The sequence below is a fragment of the Fringilla coelebs genome (genome assembly GCF_963513975.1).
Source record: "Fringilla coelebs genome assembly, chromosome: 7".
NCBI lineage: Eukaryota > Metazoa > Chordata > Aves > Passeriformes > Fringillidae > Fringilla > Fringilla coelebs.
In genome coordinates this window covers 6,334,025-6,352,325 of record NC_140035.1, presented here as the reverse complement: position 1 = coordinate 6,352,325, position 18,301 = coordinate 6,334,025, and the positions used below count along the sequence as shown (strand labels likewise).

The 18,301-nt window shown below is 39.5% G+C and overlaps 1 protein-coding gene across 9 annotated transcripts in view; it reads left to right on the top strand.

Annotated features, from left to right (window-relative positions):
• Positions 1-18,301, top strand: part of R3HDM1 (R3H domain containing 1) — a 50,340-nt gene that overhangs the window by 9,742 nt on the left and 22,297 nt on the right. For 6 of the 9 annotated variants that reach the window (XM_084208904.1, XM_084208908.1, XM_084208905.1 and 3 more), the window contains 10 exons: positions 4,398-4,512; positions 6,615-6,693; positions 8,203-8,262; positions 8,344-8,484; positions 10,967-11,075; positions 11,173-11,268; positions 12,568-12,605; positions 12,688-12,738; positions 12,896-13,107; positions 15,666-15,923. In XM_084208904.1, coding sequence (XP_084065030.1) covers positions 4,398-4,512; positions 6,615-6,693; positions 8,203-8,262; positions 8,344-8,484; positions 10,967-11,075; positions 11,173-11,268; positions 12,568-12,605; positions 12,688-12,738; positions 12,896-13,107; positions 15,666-15,923 — 1,159 coding nt within the window. The remainder of the gene's footprint in view (positions 1-4,397; positions 4,513-6,614; positions 6,694-8,202; positions 8,263-8,343; positions 8,485-10,966; positions 11,076-11,172; positions 11,269-12,567; positions 12,606-12,687; positions 12,739-12,895; positions 13,108-15,665; positions 15,924-18,301) is intronic. The other 3 variants (XM_084208910.1, XM_084208909.1, XM_084208907.1) reach the window with 1 other exon arrangement.

Below are 18,301 nucleotides of genomic sequence, written 5' to 3'. Positions count from 1 at the left end.
CATTGAGAGCTCATGTAGGTTTTTGTCAAGCTAATTAAAATTTTTTGATACTGAAACAGTAGGTTTCGACTGAAACCCTCCAGGTTTGCGGGGCTTTTGTTCCTTTGGAAAAATAAGAAAATAGTATTTAGTAGGCTTTTATTAATATACCAGAATTTGAAGTGTTGACTAAAGGAATTCACAAACTGGGCCTGCTACCATGATGAAAATCTAAGCCAGTCTGGAATAGGTTGCAGAGTAAAGGATTAAAAGCCAACAGAAGAGTTATTGATGTTTACAGTGATTTACAGCTTTTGTGATGTTTCCCATAAGATAACAAAATAGACTGAGAGATCTGGTCAGGCTGAGTTGTTCAGTCTGAAGCAGTGGGGTTTAACTTTGTCAGTCACTGTAGCAAATTAGAAGAAGACAGAAACTTGATTTGGTGGACTGATCATGAGTGGTATATTTCCAGCATAAGAGGCATTAGGATTTTCCAACCTCCAGCACTACATGAGACCCTGTGTTGAATGGTTTAAAGTCAGACATTTATCAGGTGGTGTTTGTGGCTGAGTCCTCTGGGAATCTGTCCCTAGCTCTGTGCTGCCAGGTGGCCCTTGAAAGGAGTCCTTGGAGCAGCAGGAGGGATGTCAAGGCTGGTTCTGCAGAATGAATTGGATTGTGTGATAATGTAAGTTTGTACAAAAGGAATACCAGAAAGCAGATTGCCTTAAGAACAAAATTAGAGCTAGCTCTGAGTTTTCTTTGGAAGTAGTAATGTAGAAGAAATGGCTTATGAATCCCAATAGCTGTGCAAAGAATGATTGCTAGAACAAATTTAGTTCTTCCCTGGAGGGCAGAGAAATGTGTTGGAGAGTTGGAAGTGGGAATCTGTTACAAGTTGTGATGCTGGAGTGCAATCCTGTGGGGCACAGGTCTCCCATGGCCCTCTGTAACAACTCACACAGGCAATTTCTTCACCCATTTTCCCTCCTTTCCCAAGCTATCTTTGGGAAAGCATGGGAGAGCTCTTCATATGTGCCAATCAGCTGCTGCAATAGGGACCAATATGCCTCCAGCCCCATACTCTGAAGCATAAATTGTGCTTGGGATGTGTGGGAGGTCCAGTGGCTTGGAGAAGGAAGAGCCTGCCTTCAGAGGTGTCTCTGCAGCAGGAGAATCACCTCTGATGCTCCTCCTTCCTGGAAGAGTCGCTGTTTCACTGTATCTCTGATTGCAACTAAAAAGTGGCTTCCAGTTTAGTTTTAAGACACAAGACAGATTAAATTCAGGATGATGTTGATGGTGATAGTGTGAATTTGGGGATAACTCCGTGGTGTTGTCTGTGATTGTTCATGAGTCACCCCTCCACACCAGCAGCTCTAGCAGGGTGAAATTCCTGATACAGGTGGATGCAGGAGGCACTCAGCAAGGCACCACTGGTTGCTTCTCCTCAGAAGGCTGTGATGGAAGAGGGTGACAGACCAAATAAATTGTCTCAAGCAGATGAATTTGTTTTCTGATCTATGTTTCTATTTTCAATTGCAACATGAAGGAAGATACTGCTTCTTCCTGGGAAACCTAGATAAGAGCCTTGCTTGTTTTTGATACTTGTTAAAAAGCACTGGCAGCCCTTTACTAAAAGGTACTGTGAAAGTATGAGCTTACAATTTTATTGTGAGAGGAAGAGCATAACTGTGATATGTTTGATCTTTTATCATTGTAACACTAACTCTATATTCTCTTGCCATCATTTATGTAAACATCAGGTTGTTCTGACTCTACTTTCCAATACAAAGTACAAGCACTAGCAAAGGGTGATCTAGTTCAGCCCTTTCTAAGGAAGAGCTGTTTTCATATGAATGAAAACAGTTGTTATTATGAATAACAGGTAAATAAATCTTCAAAAGGTTGAACTTTCTAAGCAGAGTAAAATAGCCCAATGGAGAGGGAGTGGGAGGAGAAGGCAAGGGGATGTAATGTTAGTTTCTATTGACTTATGTTGGTTTTTCTGGTAGAAAGCCCAGCCTCAGCATGTAGGCCTTTGAGATATATTCTTACCTTTTTCCCAAATGTGTTAAGCTGGCAGGATTTATCAGGTTTTGATGGTTTGGGACATTTTCCTGTTTGTTCGGCTTTTTCTTGTTTAATCAAAATTTGGTGACAATTTCCTCTTCTACAATGAGGTCTTGGAATGGGTGATCAGAGTTAGGGCAAGTCAGTCCAAATGCCAGCAGAGGCCTGCTGCATATGAGGTAGGATTAAGAGAGTTTTATAGGGGAAGAGAAGTTAAAAGATTTTTCAGCAGCTTTCCAGTCAAGTAGGTCATATTTAATTAGATGCTACAGTTTTTATAGCACGAAATCACAAGAAAGTGCCCTTTGGTACCCAGTTCTGGTGTATCACACTTTGAAGTAGAGCTGGTGGTAGTAGCAGAACTGGCTGTTCAGATGGTGATTCCTTTTTTTAGCTCTTGTTGGGGAAGGAAGTATGAAAATGATTACTTGCTGAGATCCTTTGACTAAACTATTGCTGTGTGCATTACTTGAAATGAGTTTAGAAGTTGCAGTCACTTTTCCAGTGAAGAAACATCAGACAATGAAAATTTCCTTAATTTACTGATAGTTTTGTAGAGTGCTGTTGTAACATGGAGGATAACACAGTGGTGGATCCAAGTCAGGAACAATTTCTTTCTCACATAAAGGTTACGCAGCTACTTGGTGAATGGTGAGTATAGAGCATTTTGTAGTGACAGATCAATTGCTCATTTGAATTACCTACAGGTTTATGAGGCAAGGAATGCAAAGACTTGTTCTGGACTCCTTAAGGTTTGTAGCCAAGTGAATTCTCAAGATAGGAAAGAATCAGATGAGAGAGTTCCTTGCTGGTGACTGGGAATGGTATTTTTCAGATGTGCTTATAGATCCTGTCCAAACCTGAGAAGGCTTCATTGACACTGAGTTGTTTTTTTTAGTCGGTGTTCATGAATTAGGAAGTTTAATTGGAACATTTATTTGGGAAACAGTCATAATGAAAGGGAGAGCTGATAAAACTCCCAGTGACTGTCTTTCCCTCATTTGAAAAAGTTGTGGCCCCAGATCTGCAGATGGGAACTCCTGTTGGGCAAAGCCTGGGTGGTGCAGGGCTCCCCCTGTGCCTGCACAGGCAGGAGTGGCTGCAAACTGGGCACGTGAACAGCCTGGTGGATCCTGGCTAAATTTAACTCTGGCTGCATTCCATGGGTGAGATCAAGGCTGTGCAGTGACACAAGAGCAGAGCTTAGAGCAAGAGTCTGGATGTGGTTAAGAAGGGGGTCAAGGGAAGAGTGAGGACTTGTGTGGGAAAGGATTAAGGTGCAGGACAGAAGAGGGATAGGCAGGAGTGAGTGCATGAGGGGCAGTTCTCTGGATTGGGAAGGATTAGATGTTGTCAGGAATGTGGAGGTGACAGCATGGACTCAGCTGGCATCTGGGGGAGCAGAACTGTCATTTGAAGGAGTTAAAAGGTGACAGGGGAGTCTGGTTCTGACAGGACTTGACCACTGCTCCCGTGGGAGTCCCTCAGGCATGGTGACTCCATTGCTCCCAAACTCCTTGGCTCTGGTTGTCTGAAATGTGTTGGTCCTCCACTGACAACCTCCTGAAACAGTAAAGGGGCATGAAAAACAAACTGAAGTCTTGCACTGTTCTGGGTATTTAGGGGACCATTATGTCACTAATTTCAGAGGGAAACTTTTTGCTGTATTTGAGAAACAGGTTTTGTAATACTTCACCTACTGGTATAAAACCACAGATTTTGAGGTGATTGCACACAAAGCTACTCTATCAAAATACACAGGAAGATATGAAACTAAGCCTTGATGACAGGTCTGCAGACTTTGCCTTGTATTATTGTACTGTAAATATTTCCCCTTTTTGTGGATCTGGAAATGCGGGCCTTAGATAGAAATTTTTGTTTTGTTTTGTTTTGTTTTTTCTTGGTATGAAGCAAATCGAAACTTGAAACAAGCTTTTACAGTGAAGAACTGTGAAGAATGGGGAGGAAAAAACATTGTGGATGAGACATGACTTAAAAATATAGAGGCCATATAAAATCTATACATCTGAAAAACCAGAATATTTTCTTACATGGATGGAGTAAGATACTTTGATCTCATTTGCAATAGCATTCAGGGCCTGGAAGTGTGTGTAAATTCTAAAATGTCTGTGATCCTTTCTATGCCTTCTTTGTACACTCTGATTTACTGATAAATAATTTCATTGTGTGGTAACATGGAGCACATGCGGAATCAGAAAGAATATGTAAACAATTTTTTTGTTGTTGCTTTATTATTTTGCAGGTAATATAGTACAGAACAATTCTCCTGCAGGTACTGTTTGAAATAATTTGTGTGGTGACTGATTTTTACTTTTTGACAGGAGAAAATTCAGATCCAGTTGTCACAGTCTTTTGAAAAAGAAGAAAAACCTGCAAAAGATGAATCAGAAAAGGAAAAATCCAGTGATAAACTGTCCAGAAAAATGTTATCAAGAGGTTTGCTCTCTCTCCTTGTGTTACTCAATATACTGTACAGATAAAGAACATATGAAAATACAGTTCTGCTTCCAGGTCTTCATTGTGTAAACATTGCATTATTTTTTAAAATTTTATTTGCAAATGAAGCAAGTAGATCAGACACCTTTGAGCTAGAGGAAGCATTGGTCCCCAAGGAAAGAGAGCTTTAGAGACTTCATCAGACACTCCAGCAAATGCTTTTCCTTTTCGTCCTGTCTGACTTTGCAGAGCAGCATAAAAAACCAGCTGTGTTGTCTCAGTTGTGTCCAAGTGTTCTTTAAGCTGACTTTACGAGTCAGTGGAAGCTCCTGTCTTGTTCCAGGGCTTTGTTGTTACAGGACTTGTGAAATTGAAGTGAGAGTGGCACAGCTCCCTTTGTACTTTTTCTGATCCTCATTCAACAGGCGTCTATGTTCTCCTTTGTTTATTTTACTTCTGATAGTATCTGGAATTTTTTCAGTAAAGTTTTGGAGTAAGGGTAGAACTGCATAAATAAAAAGGACAAGTATTAATTTTTTCACTTAAATATTCCTGCCTTCTGGATTAAGGTTACAGTCTGTGTGCTGAAAACCTTTAGGTTTTAATCTGAAAGAGAGCTGTAAAATCAATGACATAAACTATCAGTTTATGTCCATGCCACCTAATGCTTCCTACAGGTAGAAGACTTTATGCATTTAAGTTGGCAAATCATTTTACAGCTCTTCCTTTAAATATCCAGAATGTTTACCTAAATATCTTAGATCAGGCAGAGTATAGGAAATACCTTTAGAGCTGGAATTCTTTTTGAGACAAGTGGCACTTGTCCAACTCATGTCCTGCAATTCCATAAGGCATTCCTCGTGTGGAATTTCAGTGCAGCCTGTCCCAGCTGGCAGCCAGGTATTTGTGAAATAAAAAGCACTGGGATGGAGAACTTTAATCTGCATTTATAAATCTCAGTCTTTGAAATGATGCCTTAAACACTACCCCCAAATATCCAACATGTAATGATGGGGGGTTGAGAGCAAAGTGACAAAATGCCTGTGGTAGAGGTGGCTGTTCTGAATTCAACCATTCTCTCCTCTGAAGGTTAATTACTTCCCAATATAGGATATGCCAAAATAGAAAATTATGGAATTTTAGCATCAGTTCTAGTAATTTTAACTAAATCATTGCTCACTTGCAAATTAGAAAAATTGAAGTAAATGATTATTGAATCTTAACGTTTTTACCAGGATAGCTTTTCTGCCTTCTCCTCTTCAGAATCAAAAGTAATTCCAAACCATAAATGCTCAGACTTGGTTAGTTTCACTTGAACTCTCTGGGCAGCTGGAAGAGCTGGGACCTAGGCATAAGTTTAAGTTGAGACTAAGTTAAGACATAAGTAGTTCTTGGAAGACACCTAGTTCCAAAAATCCTGTTCCAACACCTGTTGCTTTGAATCCTAGTACCTGGAACTCGAAGGTGCTCATGTAAGGGAAGATTTGGGGTTAAATCATTCCTTTCAGGGACTGATTTTAGGGGATAGCATATAAGTGAACACTTTCTTTCGCTGAAACTGGAAGGGAGGGGAAGGTTGAGACTACTTTTGGAAACATCTAAACATAATATTGTGCAAACAAAGCCCAACAGAACAAGGATTTTTGGTAATGCAAAACACCACCTTAAAAAGGTTAAACTGTTACATTCTGAATTACAAAATTTCTTTGGACAACATCCAGTGGTTGAGTAGATGGGCTTCTGCTGCTCCACATATGTGTACACACACTGCAGTGTGGGATAGTGAGAAAATGTGGCAGGCTGGTTGAAATTGGATCTCTCAAGGTGATTACCTGCTTCCCAACATACAGCCAGTTGTTATTAGTAGTGGTGTTATTGAAACTTCTGCTTCTGCATTACCCTTGAATTAGGGGATAGTGGGTGGTGGTGGATTTTGTTTTGTTTTTGACTTGTGGGCCTTTCTCCTGGAAACTGGAAGCATTTAATTTTGGCAATAATTACTTAATGGTTATATAGTATTGATCCATATGTACTACGTTCAGCAATAATTGGAAAATAGTTTCTTCAGAATGTAATTTTGCTCTCTTCCCCCTTACCCTTAGATTCCAGCCAGGAGTATACAGATTCCACTGGTATAGATCTTCATGAATTTTTAGTAAATACATTAAAAAACAATCCCAGGTAAGAATCAATAATGTCAATCTTCTTTATGTTTTTCTTTCTTCTTGTTGCCTGAGGCATCACACTACCTGTTTTTTTGTTTGTGGTTTTATTTTTTCCCACTCTTAAATGTCTAACTCTCCATGCCAGTTATTCAGGGTGAGATTCTGTTGCACAGACTATCTAAAACACCACTGTAATTGGTTTGCTTTTTGAGCAGAGGTTCAGGATATTGAAGTGGTTTAAATGTTTTTAATACTTAATATGCAAATGATGTGTTCAGTCTGTGTGCAATTCTCTCCCTGAATGGGCTTCAGTACATTGTCTCTAAACCTTGTACTGTCTTGACACCTGCTTGTTAGAGACCAAACTGCCTTCTCTGACCCTAATCTGTCTTGCACTGAATTTATAGATAAAGACATTTTTTAAAGCTGTACCATATAACTGTAGCTAGAGATTTTCATTCTGCACATGAGAAACCAAATCTGACCTAATCCGAGTCCATCATTTGCTGGCAACAGTGCTGACCTGGTTCTGTTGCTCTGAGGTTTGCAGTCTGTCCCTGTCTTGTTTGTTCTTTCCCTCACTGGGGTTTTGTGCTGGCTTTGTGGCTGTAGTACCAGGCAAGAAATTAACTTGGTACAATTGTGCTCTGCCACAAAAGCTGTTTCACTGCTATTTGTTATTCATTCATATTAGAGGTAGGACTTCCAATGTGATAATTTATTTGGATTTCATTTTATTCAGAATAAATGTGACATGAGCTATCATATGGCCAAAGCCATAGTCTGTAGAGTAAAATCAGAAAGCACAGACCTTTGTGAGACTTAGTAGGTGGTTCGTGTTTGAAGCCATCAAGCATCCCAGTGGAAATAAGGAATTGTAAGTGAAGATCTCCATGTGTTTCCATGCACGGTGACTGGGAAGCTTGGTTACTTATGTGCACAAATTATGAACTGTGCATCATTGGTATCATTGCATATTAATAGTTTATTTGAACCAGTGCAAGCAGTTTCAGGAAGAGTGTTCCTTCCTACCACCTTGAGTTTTAGCTTTTTTGTGTTTCTAATATGTCAGCACATTGCCACATGTGCCAGCTTTAAGCCTTTGGTTGTTGGTGATGTGCCCCATCACTTTCTCAGTGATCCCCTGATGTGTTTCACAATCCAAGGGCCGGCTGAGGCTCTGCACACTCCCTGCCCACACCAATCAACAAGGAACAACCTCAGCCCTGCTTTTCCTCCTGGAGCCTGTCCTTTCCATGACTGCACTTTCTGCTGAGCCTCCTGGGCAGGGACTTCTTGGAGAATTTGTGTACTCTGATAATTGAGTGCAAAACAGCATGGTTCAATACAAAATAGCAAAAAAAAAAAAACCTTGCCCTAAAAATTCTGCATTTGACACCTGCTGGTACTATTTCTAGTCTGCCATCATCCCTTGGTCATAGCTCTGATCCGTGTATTCTTAAGATGAATACAACTGCAGTTATTGGAGTGTCTCATATGTGAGTTGCTGTGTTTTTATTTTCAGGGACAGAATGATGCTGCTGAAATTAGAACAGGAAATTTTAGATTTCATTGGTAATAATGAGTAAGTACTGTACTCTCATAGGAAAAAAGAATTCAAGAGTGTTCCTGTTTATTTAATAAAGCTACTATTCCTTTCTTCCAGAGTACCAAGAAAAAAGTTTCCCCCAATGACATCTTACCATAGAATGCTGTTGCACAGGGTAGCTGCTTACTTTGGATTAGAGCACAACGTGGACCAGAGTGGGAAGTCAGTCATAGTAAATAAAACTAGCAATACAAGAATGTAAGTGTCAAAGCCTTGAAAACCCCTTTTGCTGTGTAGCTCTAACACCTGGGATGTGTGAGGCAGTGATGCTGTAGCAAGCGAGGTCTGTCTCCTCACTGGGAGCAGGCATCAAGGAGAGGTAGTTGAGAGCTCTTTACTGTTCATGTTCTTGCTGTGTAATAATGTGTTCTGTTTGAATTCTTTTGGGGAAAGCAGGATGTTATCTCTGAGTTGAGAAATTTTGTTGCTTTTCTGGCAGAGACGCATTGCTAATTTTGTTTCTGTGAAATACGAATTTATAGCAACTGTTTATTTGTTTAAAGATTTACACCAGTAAAGTGTACAAAGTGCATTCTTTGTTTCTCTTGGATGGCAGAGCCAGCTCTTATCTTAGAACGGGGTCATTTCTGATTTGGTGAAGGGAGGGGACTTGCACAACTGTGGCTTTTGTATTGTAAAATTCTACTGGGAAAATTCAGCTGTTGAAGTTCTTCTGTTGGACTAATGTTGCTTACAGATCTCTCTTGGCCTTACAAATAAATGTAGCAGGGAAGACAGACATCAGTGGAAATGTCAACTTAACAAGGTTAACAAGCCATGGTGTGCTGCTTTACTGTGAGGGCTGGGGAGTTCTTGGAGAAACCCCCAGGAAAATCCATATTGCAGAGAAGATAGCACTGGGGCCACAGCAACTCTGAAACCTGTGCGGAACTGAGGTTTTCATTCAAGGGATCCAGCTGTTCTCTCCATTCTCTGCACTTGCTCTGTCTCCTCATTCTCTCTCAAAAAGACAAAGGTCTAATATGTTGACATATTTATGCCACCTAGTTTCTAGTTTTAACTTAGAGCATTTGCCTGATGCCGTTTTTTGATGGTCTTGAACATGAAAACAGGAGTTTACAGTGCCTGCATATCTTAATCTCAGTCTCTAGGTACACTCTTTATAGCTTTTGGAGAAAAAAATCTAATTATCCACCCTATTTTAGAGTCAGTAGGACTGAAAATGATATGCTACACTGAAATTTCACTTAAGTAAACAGCTTGTCCTCAGAAGTTTTAGAAATATATAGGGAGCCTAAATATATGTTGAATACTTTTATTATTTATGTATGTGTTTTTGCTTTGGCTGTACAATCGATATCTAAATTGACCTAGAAAGCCAAACATTTCAAATCTGTTGCCTTTGCATCTACCAGCATCTCTAGACTGAAGCTTCAGTCTACCACTTTCAACTGTGGAATAAGAAGTAATAAAATATTATTTCATTTTAATGCTTTTAAAAAAAAATTAGACCATATTTAAATAGCTTGTGGCCTCTGGAAGCCCCTGTAGGTGTAGTTACTAATTAGCAGGCATTTCATCTAACCTGCAGACATAAAGATTCTTGATGTTTTCAATATTCTTATTTTAAATCACTTTGGATACAAAATAAGAATTTAGAAAGAAAACCTTGGAGATCTGCTCCATGTGGAATAAAGCCAAACTTACCTTTTCCTCATAGGCAGGTTCGCGGCTCCCTCGCCGAGCAGGGATGTTACTGACATCAACCACCCAGTGCACACTGGCACGTCTCAGTGGAGTGGGAGTTGGTGATTGCAGGGCAGTAAATTCAGAGACCTTTAAAAGAAAGAGGTAAGACAGTCTAAAGGTTCTCTGAAATGCCTGCTAATTATGTTTGGGCAGCCAGTACCCAATAGGCAGGGCTGGCTGTTTTCGTAGAAAAAGCTCCCCTCACTCCATCCAGAAGTCCTAGGTAATGATAAATAACAGAAGTAGAGAAGAGCGTACATTTATTCTATCTTCTGTTAGACAAATATTTTCTGATTGTCTGAGCTCTTCTCTTACAATAGCAGTGTTTTATTTTTCAGGTACTTGGTATCTCTCTTTAATAACAAGGATTTGCAAAATACCACTTTTTCCTTCACAAAGTAGACAAAATACCAAAGCATTATTTATAATCTGTTGCTTCACTCTCTCCCTATGACTGTGTGAAGCTCTTGCTTGCCTGCATTATACTGTTCTTCTCTTACTCATTTCTGCTTAATCTTGTTTTAGAAGTTTCTAAGTTTCAGTGCTTTCTCCTCTACCTTCTTTCTTCTGTTTTCCCTTGAAATGAACTCTGAGGTATTGCGGCTCTAGCGGCAAACACCTGTCTTCACTTCCATGCATGCCCAATATCCATTGCATGGCACCAGTTGGGATTCAAAAGCACTTCTGATTCCCCAAGGGCATGTGGTTTGCTTCCCACCTTAACTGGGAGTTGCAGCAAAAGCTTTGAAAGGAGGAAGAGGTTTTTAAAAGCAGGTTTTTTATGCCTCAGGACAGGACCTGTCAGAGGTGCACCATATCTTTTCCATTGCCCAGACAGCCAAAATCTATTATTTCAATTAGAATATGAAGTGTATTTTAAATTACACCTGAATATATTTCAGTTTGTTCCACTGTGTGTGCAGTATGTTTACAAAACCATAAATGTTTTCTTTGTAACAACTTTTCTCAGACCTGACCAAAAGTTTTGTGAGCATATAAAGGATGAGAAGAGCGATGACTTCCAGAAGCGGTACATCCTTAAGAGAGATAACTCTAGTTTAGACAAAGATGACAACCAGGTAAAGCACATGTGGCTTATTCCTTCCACTTGCTGTGTTTGACTGTGCATTCTTACTGTTTTCCCTTCTAAAATTAACACTCTGCCACTCAATTTAGATGAGAATACGATTAAAAGATGACAGAAGAAGTAAATCTATAGAAGAACGTGAAGAAGAATATCAGAGAGCTAGAGAAAGGATATTTGCACAAGATGTACGTATGAAAACCAGTCTGGCACTGTTTTCTATGAACCCTTCACACACATACATGCACAGGTGGCTTTCCAGTAAACTGTTTCTGAATGACACTGAGCAGATAAGAGTGTGGCCTGAGTGAATTTTAAACGATATTGCAGTTACTGAGAAATCTCCTGTTTTCTCTAATTACTGCTGTATGAAACTCAATCCAAGAATGATTGAGGGGTGTTTTCTAGCATTACCTAGTGCAGTGCATTTTCCCCCCTTTGCATTGTTTTGTCCCTCACTGCAATTTAAGTTACAGAGATTTGGTACTGCAATCATTTCAGCTCAGAGCAATAATTAAAAGAAGAAAAAACCCCAAGCTAATTAAAAAACAAAAAAAACCCCTCTTTTCTCACTTGTATCTATAGCAACCACATTATGAGTGGTCACAGTAAAATGATTTGAGGTCCCAAATGTGAAATTCCTGTCAGGAATCTCACATTCTGATCTCCTGACTGGCGATACCCTGCAGGACAACATTGCAGGCTACAATTCAATTGCCAGTAATGGTTATATTGAGTAAAACAGAACAAATATGTCTTTTTAAATGTGTTACTTTTAATAATCCACTTCTGACATTTATCTATAACTCTTGCACATCTAAAACCAGATTCCAAAGAGAGTAATGAGCTCTTGAGAGGCTAATTTATATTTTTTGTTCACCTTAGTTACAAACAAGAATGGACTTATGGATATAAAATTACATTTTCTTTTTGCATCTTAATTTACTATCTATTACACCCTTAGAAGCTTTGTGCCAGATGTTGGGAGTCACAGTCAAGGACAACATAATTTGAGTCAGGAGCAGCCTTTTTGGTTCTGTTCCATGTGCTCTGTAGCTTACCCAGACTGGTACCCAGGGCACTGAGCAGTTGCTGCAGCAGCAGTGGCCTCTCCCCCTCCACCCTTCCCAGCAGAAGACAAGGCAGCTCAGGTGCTTTGACAGCCCTGGGAATCACACACCAGCTGCAAGTGACAGAAGGCACCAAAGGCCCAAGGGAAGAACTGTAACTTCAGAAAAAGTCTGATAGAAACCAACATTGTAACTACCTTCATGCTGACTTTGATCTCCTGCACATGGGCCTTTTTATATTGTCTTGTTTCCTCATGGAAATTGTTCACCAACAGGTAAAGTTTTTCAGGCAGCTTAATATAAAGAGGGTGCTGTAGAAGTCTGTGTACAATGCAGAAAACTCCAGATTGCTGTGTGTTCTGTAGTAGGGGTTCTAAATGCCATTCATATTAATTTCTGCACTTCTTTGCCCCTCAGTCCCTGTGTTCCCAAGAGAATTATTTCACTGACAAAAGGTAAGAAAATTTGCTGTTTAATTCTGTTTTGTCTTCCTATTTTCTTAATAAATATTAAGCTATCTTATTAAAATGTCAACAGAATCCAGGAGGAAGAAACTAATAGTACACAACAAAGACGACAGATACTTAGGTATTTGATGCTTTCTTCTAAAAAAACAAAACCCAAAGTATTCTGCATGCATTTACCTTTTCTTTTTTTTTTTTTTTTTTTTTGTTTTCTTTTTTATTCCCTTTTCCCTTCTTTTGCAAGCGCTGCTCGTGCTAACAGCTGAGTTTGTAATTTGCAGAATCAATAAGGAGGCATCGGGGAGATCGGCCAACAGCCACCAGAGCAGCACGGAGACGGAGCCGCGGCCCTGGAGCAGCACCGACTCCGACAGCTCCCTGCGCAACCTGAAGCCCGCGGTCACCAAGGCCAGCAGCTTCAGCGGCATCTCGGTGCTGAGCCGCGGGGACAGCTCTGGCAGCAGCAAGAGCACGGGCAGGCTGTCCAAGACAGGTACAGCAGGCTGGGACACGCTCTGTGGGCTGAGCCGGGTGGGCATGGCTGCTGTTCGTGGTGGGGAGGCTCCCTGCATCCCATTCCCTCGGGATACAGGGGGGCTGCACACACGGGGCATCTACAGACCCCTCCCTAGAGCCATAATGTGACAAATGCCGTGAACACTTGCGGCTTTGGAAGGAGAATTTCCAAGTGCGCCAATGCCTTTCATCTCTTGCAAAGGGTTTGAAAACATTTTTTTACCAGAAATATTTTAGTATAAAATATTTGGAGTTCAGGTCTCCATTTCCAGTGGGGCAAAACTGCATTGCAACATCTTAGGAAATTCTGCACTGCTATCCTTCTAGCTCAGATAAAACAGCATCAAAGCCTATGAATTGGTGGTTATTTTTATTGTGTTCTTTTTCTTTTGGTAAATGAAAATGAATATGGCTCAAATGCTCACTTAATTTTTAGACTGCTGAGAAACGAGGTCAGTGGAACAAAGTTTACTGCTTAATTTTCAAATTCAAAAATGTTGGGGAAAAATTCTTATAAGAGTCAGGGTTTCAAAGGGGATTAACTTGTAATTAATGTGAAAACAAAATCTCAGAAAATATGGGAATGAATCTTCTGTGGGTCAAAAATGAAATTTAGTAAATATTTGTATTTCAAATGCCAACATAATTTGTTCCAGTTGCTAATCTCTGGAGAATTTTCAGGCTTGTAATACATGGGTGCATTATTGGTGGCTGCTTCAGAATTTGAAACAGAACTATAAAAAAGCAGAATATAATTTCTTACCTTATTAGTATTGGCTTTGATCTTATTTATAAAACTGGTTTCTAAAGAGGATCTATTTAAATTTTTTGCTTTTCCTTAAACCACTACTGCCTTTTAGGTATATGGCCACACTGCTATATATGAATGCAGTAAAACAGTAACAAATTCTGCTTGTCCATTTTATAAAAAAAGACCCAAACCAATTCAAGGTATTTCTGCTGTTAAATTGTGCCATCATATGGAGTTACTCCATTTAGCAGTGTAGTGATGCTATTTGGCACAGCTTGAAAAGAAACTGCAGCTTGGCAATAAAATAGATTCTTAGAAATCTTTGTTGGCTAAATTTCAAGAACATAAATGGATTCTTAAAATTTTTGCTGGAGTCTTTATTTTGGCATTCTGAGAATTTGGACATTCCAGGCTGGGAATGCCCACCTTGATGCTTGTTGCTTCATGCAGTTCCAGGTTGTGGTGATTAGCACATGTTGGGCTTGGGTTTGTTCACATTGTTCAGGGATGTAATTGGCTCCGGTTATAATGGCTTCAGCCTTACTTCTCTTCATAATCTAGAAGTGAATACACTTGGAAATGAATCCAAGTAACTCTGCTCAGGCAATGATGGTTTTACAGAGCTGGGATGTGCTGTCTCACCCAGTTTACAATTAATAGCTTTGATTTCACTTAATTTGGCAATAAAAAAGGCCAACGCTTCAAGCTATGCTCTCTTTGTAAACACAAGCTGAAGGGTTACAATTAGCAGCTTTTATAAGGGATTGCAGAGTAACTTCAAGCAGTACATAAATTCCATCTGAGTGCTTTTTGAGTCTTCTTCTAGATTGTATAGAGGCTGCTAATGGGGAGTTTGTAAATTTAAACAACTGTATTCTGTTTCCAAGTGCTGCAAGTATCATGCACTTCTTACAAAGTCTTTGCTAAATGGTATACCTAAAGCTCCAGGTGTCAGGTGGTCTGGGAACAGCAGTTCCACAGACCTCTCCATACTGGACTTGTGAAATATTTCTTTTAGCTGCATGCCTTGGCTTTCAGGAAGCTCAGGGTCTGGTTCTCCACTGCCTTGCAATGTTTATGGTAATTCATATCTGTAAAATGAGTACTGATTTCAATTGGCTGTTTCATCCTCCTTTGAAATTTGAATTGTTGCATAAAACCAGGCTAAAGCTACCATCATACCCTCATTTCATTTTTTCTAGCTGTATTCTTGATTTCAGCCTGCAAATTGTCAGAGGAGGAAACAAACAGTGTTGAGGGTTTTAGTGTAGTGCAAATTGTCCAGCAGGTGAGTCAGAGAAGATTCCCAGCAGTGGAAATAAACTGGTCCTTGCTTGCATGCAGGCAGTGTGTGCAGGGCATGAGGCTTTAGCTGGCAAATCCATAGGGTCAGAGGGGCCCTGCAGCTGCATTCCCTGCACAGCTGCAGGAGCTGGGGCTGGGAGTTGGCTGCCTCACTGCATCCACTCCACCATCTTGCAGTAATGACCAATCACTTCCATGAATTCTGGAGCTACAAATATGCATTTTCTGACCAGAAAACCAAGCTAGATATGAAAGCCTTACTTTGCAGTGCAAGCAGTGCTGAATTGACCCTTGGTTCACAGAAGGGACCTTGTAATGGTATTCCAGGGGAGATGGAGGGGGAGTCCATTGACAAGGCTGCTGTGAATAATGTGCTTAATGCTGAGCTTTCAGGGTGAGCACTTACAAGTGTGTATTTTAAAGTGAGCCTGATGTTACTGTCTCCAGGTAAAACCAATTTCTCATTACTCCTCTCCTAGGTTCAGAGTCTTCTAGTAGTGTAGGGTCCTCCACGGGTTCTCTCTCTCACAGCCAGCAGCCTCTTCCAGTGCCAGCTCTAAGCCAGCCCTCCCCTGGCACGCCTGCCGTGTATCCAACTGTCAGCTCTAGTAACTCTCTTTCCTTTGATGGTGGCATGAGTGGGCCAGTGGCACCTGCTGCTAGCAGTAGCTTCTTTCTGCTTCCCTTGGAAGCAGCGGGCATCCCGCCTGGCAGTGTGCTGGTCAACCCTCAAACAGGTTGGTACATGCTTGGGGGTGTCTGTTACACTGGGGAACTTGGAAAAAAATGCACGAGTGTTTGCATAAGACTTCATGTCAGTATTGTCCTTTGTCCTTTATTTTTCTCTTTATTTTTTTAATGTGGTTGTGTTCATTCAATGCACTTAATTTAACATGGAAGCATGACTGGAGGATCAAAGGAAGGAGTAAACTCACATGATTTTCTCTAGAAGAGTTTTAACTTACGTGTAAAATTTTAATCAGTGACTTGCACAAAACATGAAAATCATATGATTTACTATCCAGAACACAGAATAACTTAATTGTTTCAGCTTTTTTTCAGGAGAGGAAAACATACTTTCCAATGCTTCTATAACACAGTTTTAGTGAGGGGAGAGAGCCTGAGAAAGGATTTACATTGACTTGAAAGAACTTATCATCCTTCATTTTTTTTTGATGCAACATACTCATGTCTCTATGCTCAAGACTGAGTTAATACAAGTGAAAGAACAAAGCACAGATGAAATACTATTTCTAAACTTATCCTTGTCACTTTAAAACGGGATTAAATCAGTGTTGGTGTAATTGGCGAATGCTGGTATTTTTTAGGAAGGAGTAGAAAATTGTTACTGCATAATGCAGATGCAAGGAGATCTGTAATAACTTGTCTGGATTAAATAATTAGTTAGCATTCTCAGGGCAGACTTTTACTTAAAAATTAAGAAATACTGAAAAATTTAATTTACATTTTGCGTAAAAGATCGTAATTTTAGGAAATTTTATTTTTTAATATTGTATAATGATTTGTTTTCATTGTAGAAAAGAAAATACTTCAGGATATACTTACCATCATTCTATAGATGAACTTGATTATGTTTGAATATAATTGCACATGATGTTTGAAGCAAACTGTTTCTCATTGGGGTTGTTAAACGTAGTAAATAAATTCTTTCACTAGAAGGTATAACATTGAAATAGATAAATCCCTCTTTTTCCTTAATATGAGTCAAGTGCTAAAAATTTGGTTACAAATTAGTTGCTGTAGGACTTAATTTTCATAGATAGCCATTGGATTTGGAGGAGAATGTATTTGTCGTATTAGAGCTAATTTCATTAGTAGTCTTTGGTAATTATGTTAATGTCTAATGAGCTTCTAGTAGAAGACAAAGAACACTTGGAGAACAAGGAACATTTAGGTGCAGATAAACTTTGATTTCCAGTGTACTCGAATTATCATATTCTGTAATTGTTCCTCTGGCTTTACTATTCCAATGCCAGCCAAAGCAGAGATTGGTTCCTCAGGGTTTCTGACAGAGGAATCTGTGCCCTGGTAATTAGGAAAAGACAGTTCTTACCCAGCCACTACAAGAAACAGGTGAAGCTCTGGTGATTAGCAGGAAGTAGTAGAAGGAAATAAGAAAATTGGAGTCCCTATTGATGTGAACATTCCTAATTCTTGACTGTTGAAGAGAAATCTACTAATCTCAGTTGAGTATCACCTGATGAGCTGCAGTCCAGCTGCTGTAGCGTATTTTAGCAAGTCTGTTCATGCTTCCTCTGCCATGAATTCCTCAGTCCTTTCTTCAGTAACTGTTCCACTCTTTATGTTGGGCAGTGGCATTTAAGTATGATGGCACCAAGAAGTCTGGAGGAGCATTAATCTGCCTTGACAGGGTGCAAAGGCTTTAGGCTCAGTTTAAACCTTTCTAGAAAGAATAAGAACATCTTTAAATCATAGGAGAGAAAAATTTACATCAGTGTTGGGCCCTTTAAGCATCAGAATAAGCCAATGCAGGACATGTGTCACTAAGCAGGTAGGCACAGGTCCTTGCCAGCCAGCATGTTGTTCCTTAGATGTGTTTTGGTTTTTTCCAACCCAGGCACAAAAAGAAATCACTGGGTTTTTTTATAATTTACTTTTATGCAGTTTATTTTTCAATTATTTTTCATTGGCGCATTGCTGTAATATTAAGGTTGCAAATTATTAAATAGGAGAATAATTCTGTTATTTATTTTGAAAGCTAAAAGCCAATTAATCTAAGAATAGGGGAAGAGAGTCCTTTATCAGTAATCTCATTAGCAGTCATGGGAATACCAGGACAGCCATTGATTTATATAGTTTTCAAAAAATATTTGCCTTTAAGCTCTCCTGTGTTCTGACTGGTTTTTAAATTGATTAAAGGAGGTAAATTCTTAAGATATCCTTAAAACAGTATTTTAGTAGAGTTTTCCTTTATTACTCCTGTCATATTCAATCTACTTGGTTAAAAATCAAGTTTCAAGATAAGTAGCATATAAGAAATTTTTATGTGGTTTCACTATGTAAATATTGGGGTATCTTTGTTTAGCTTCAATGTTTTGGGTTTTAGCCGCATGTAGTCATTGTTGTTATAGTT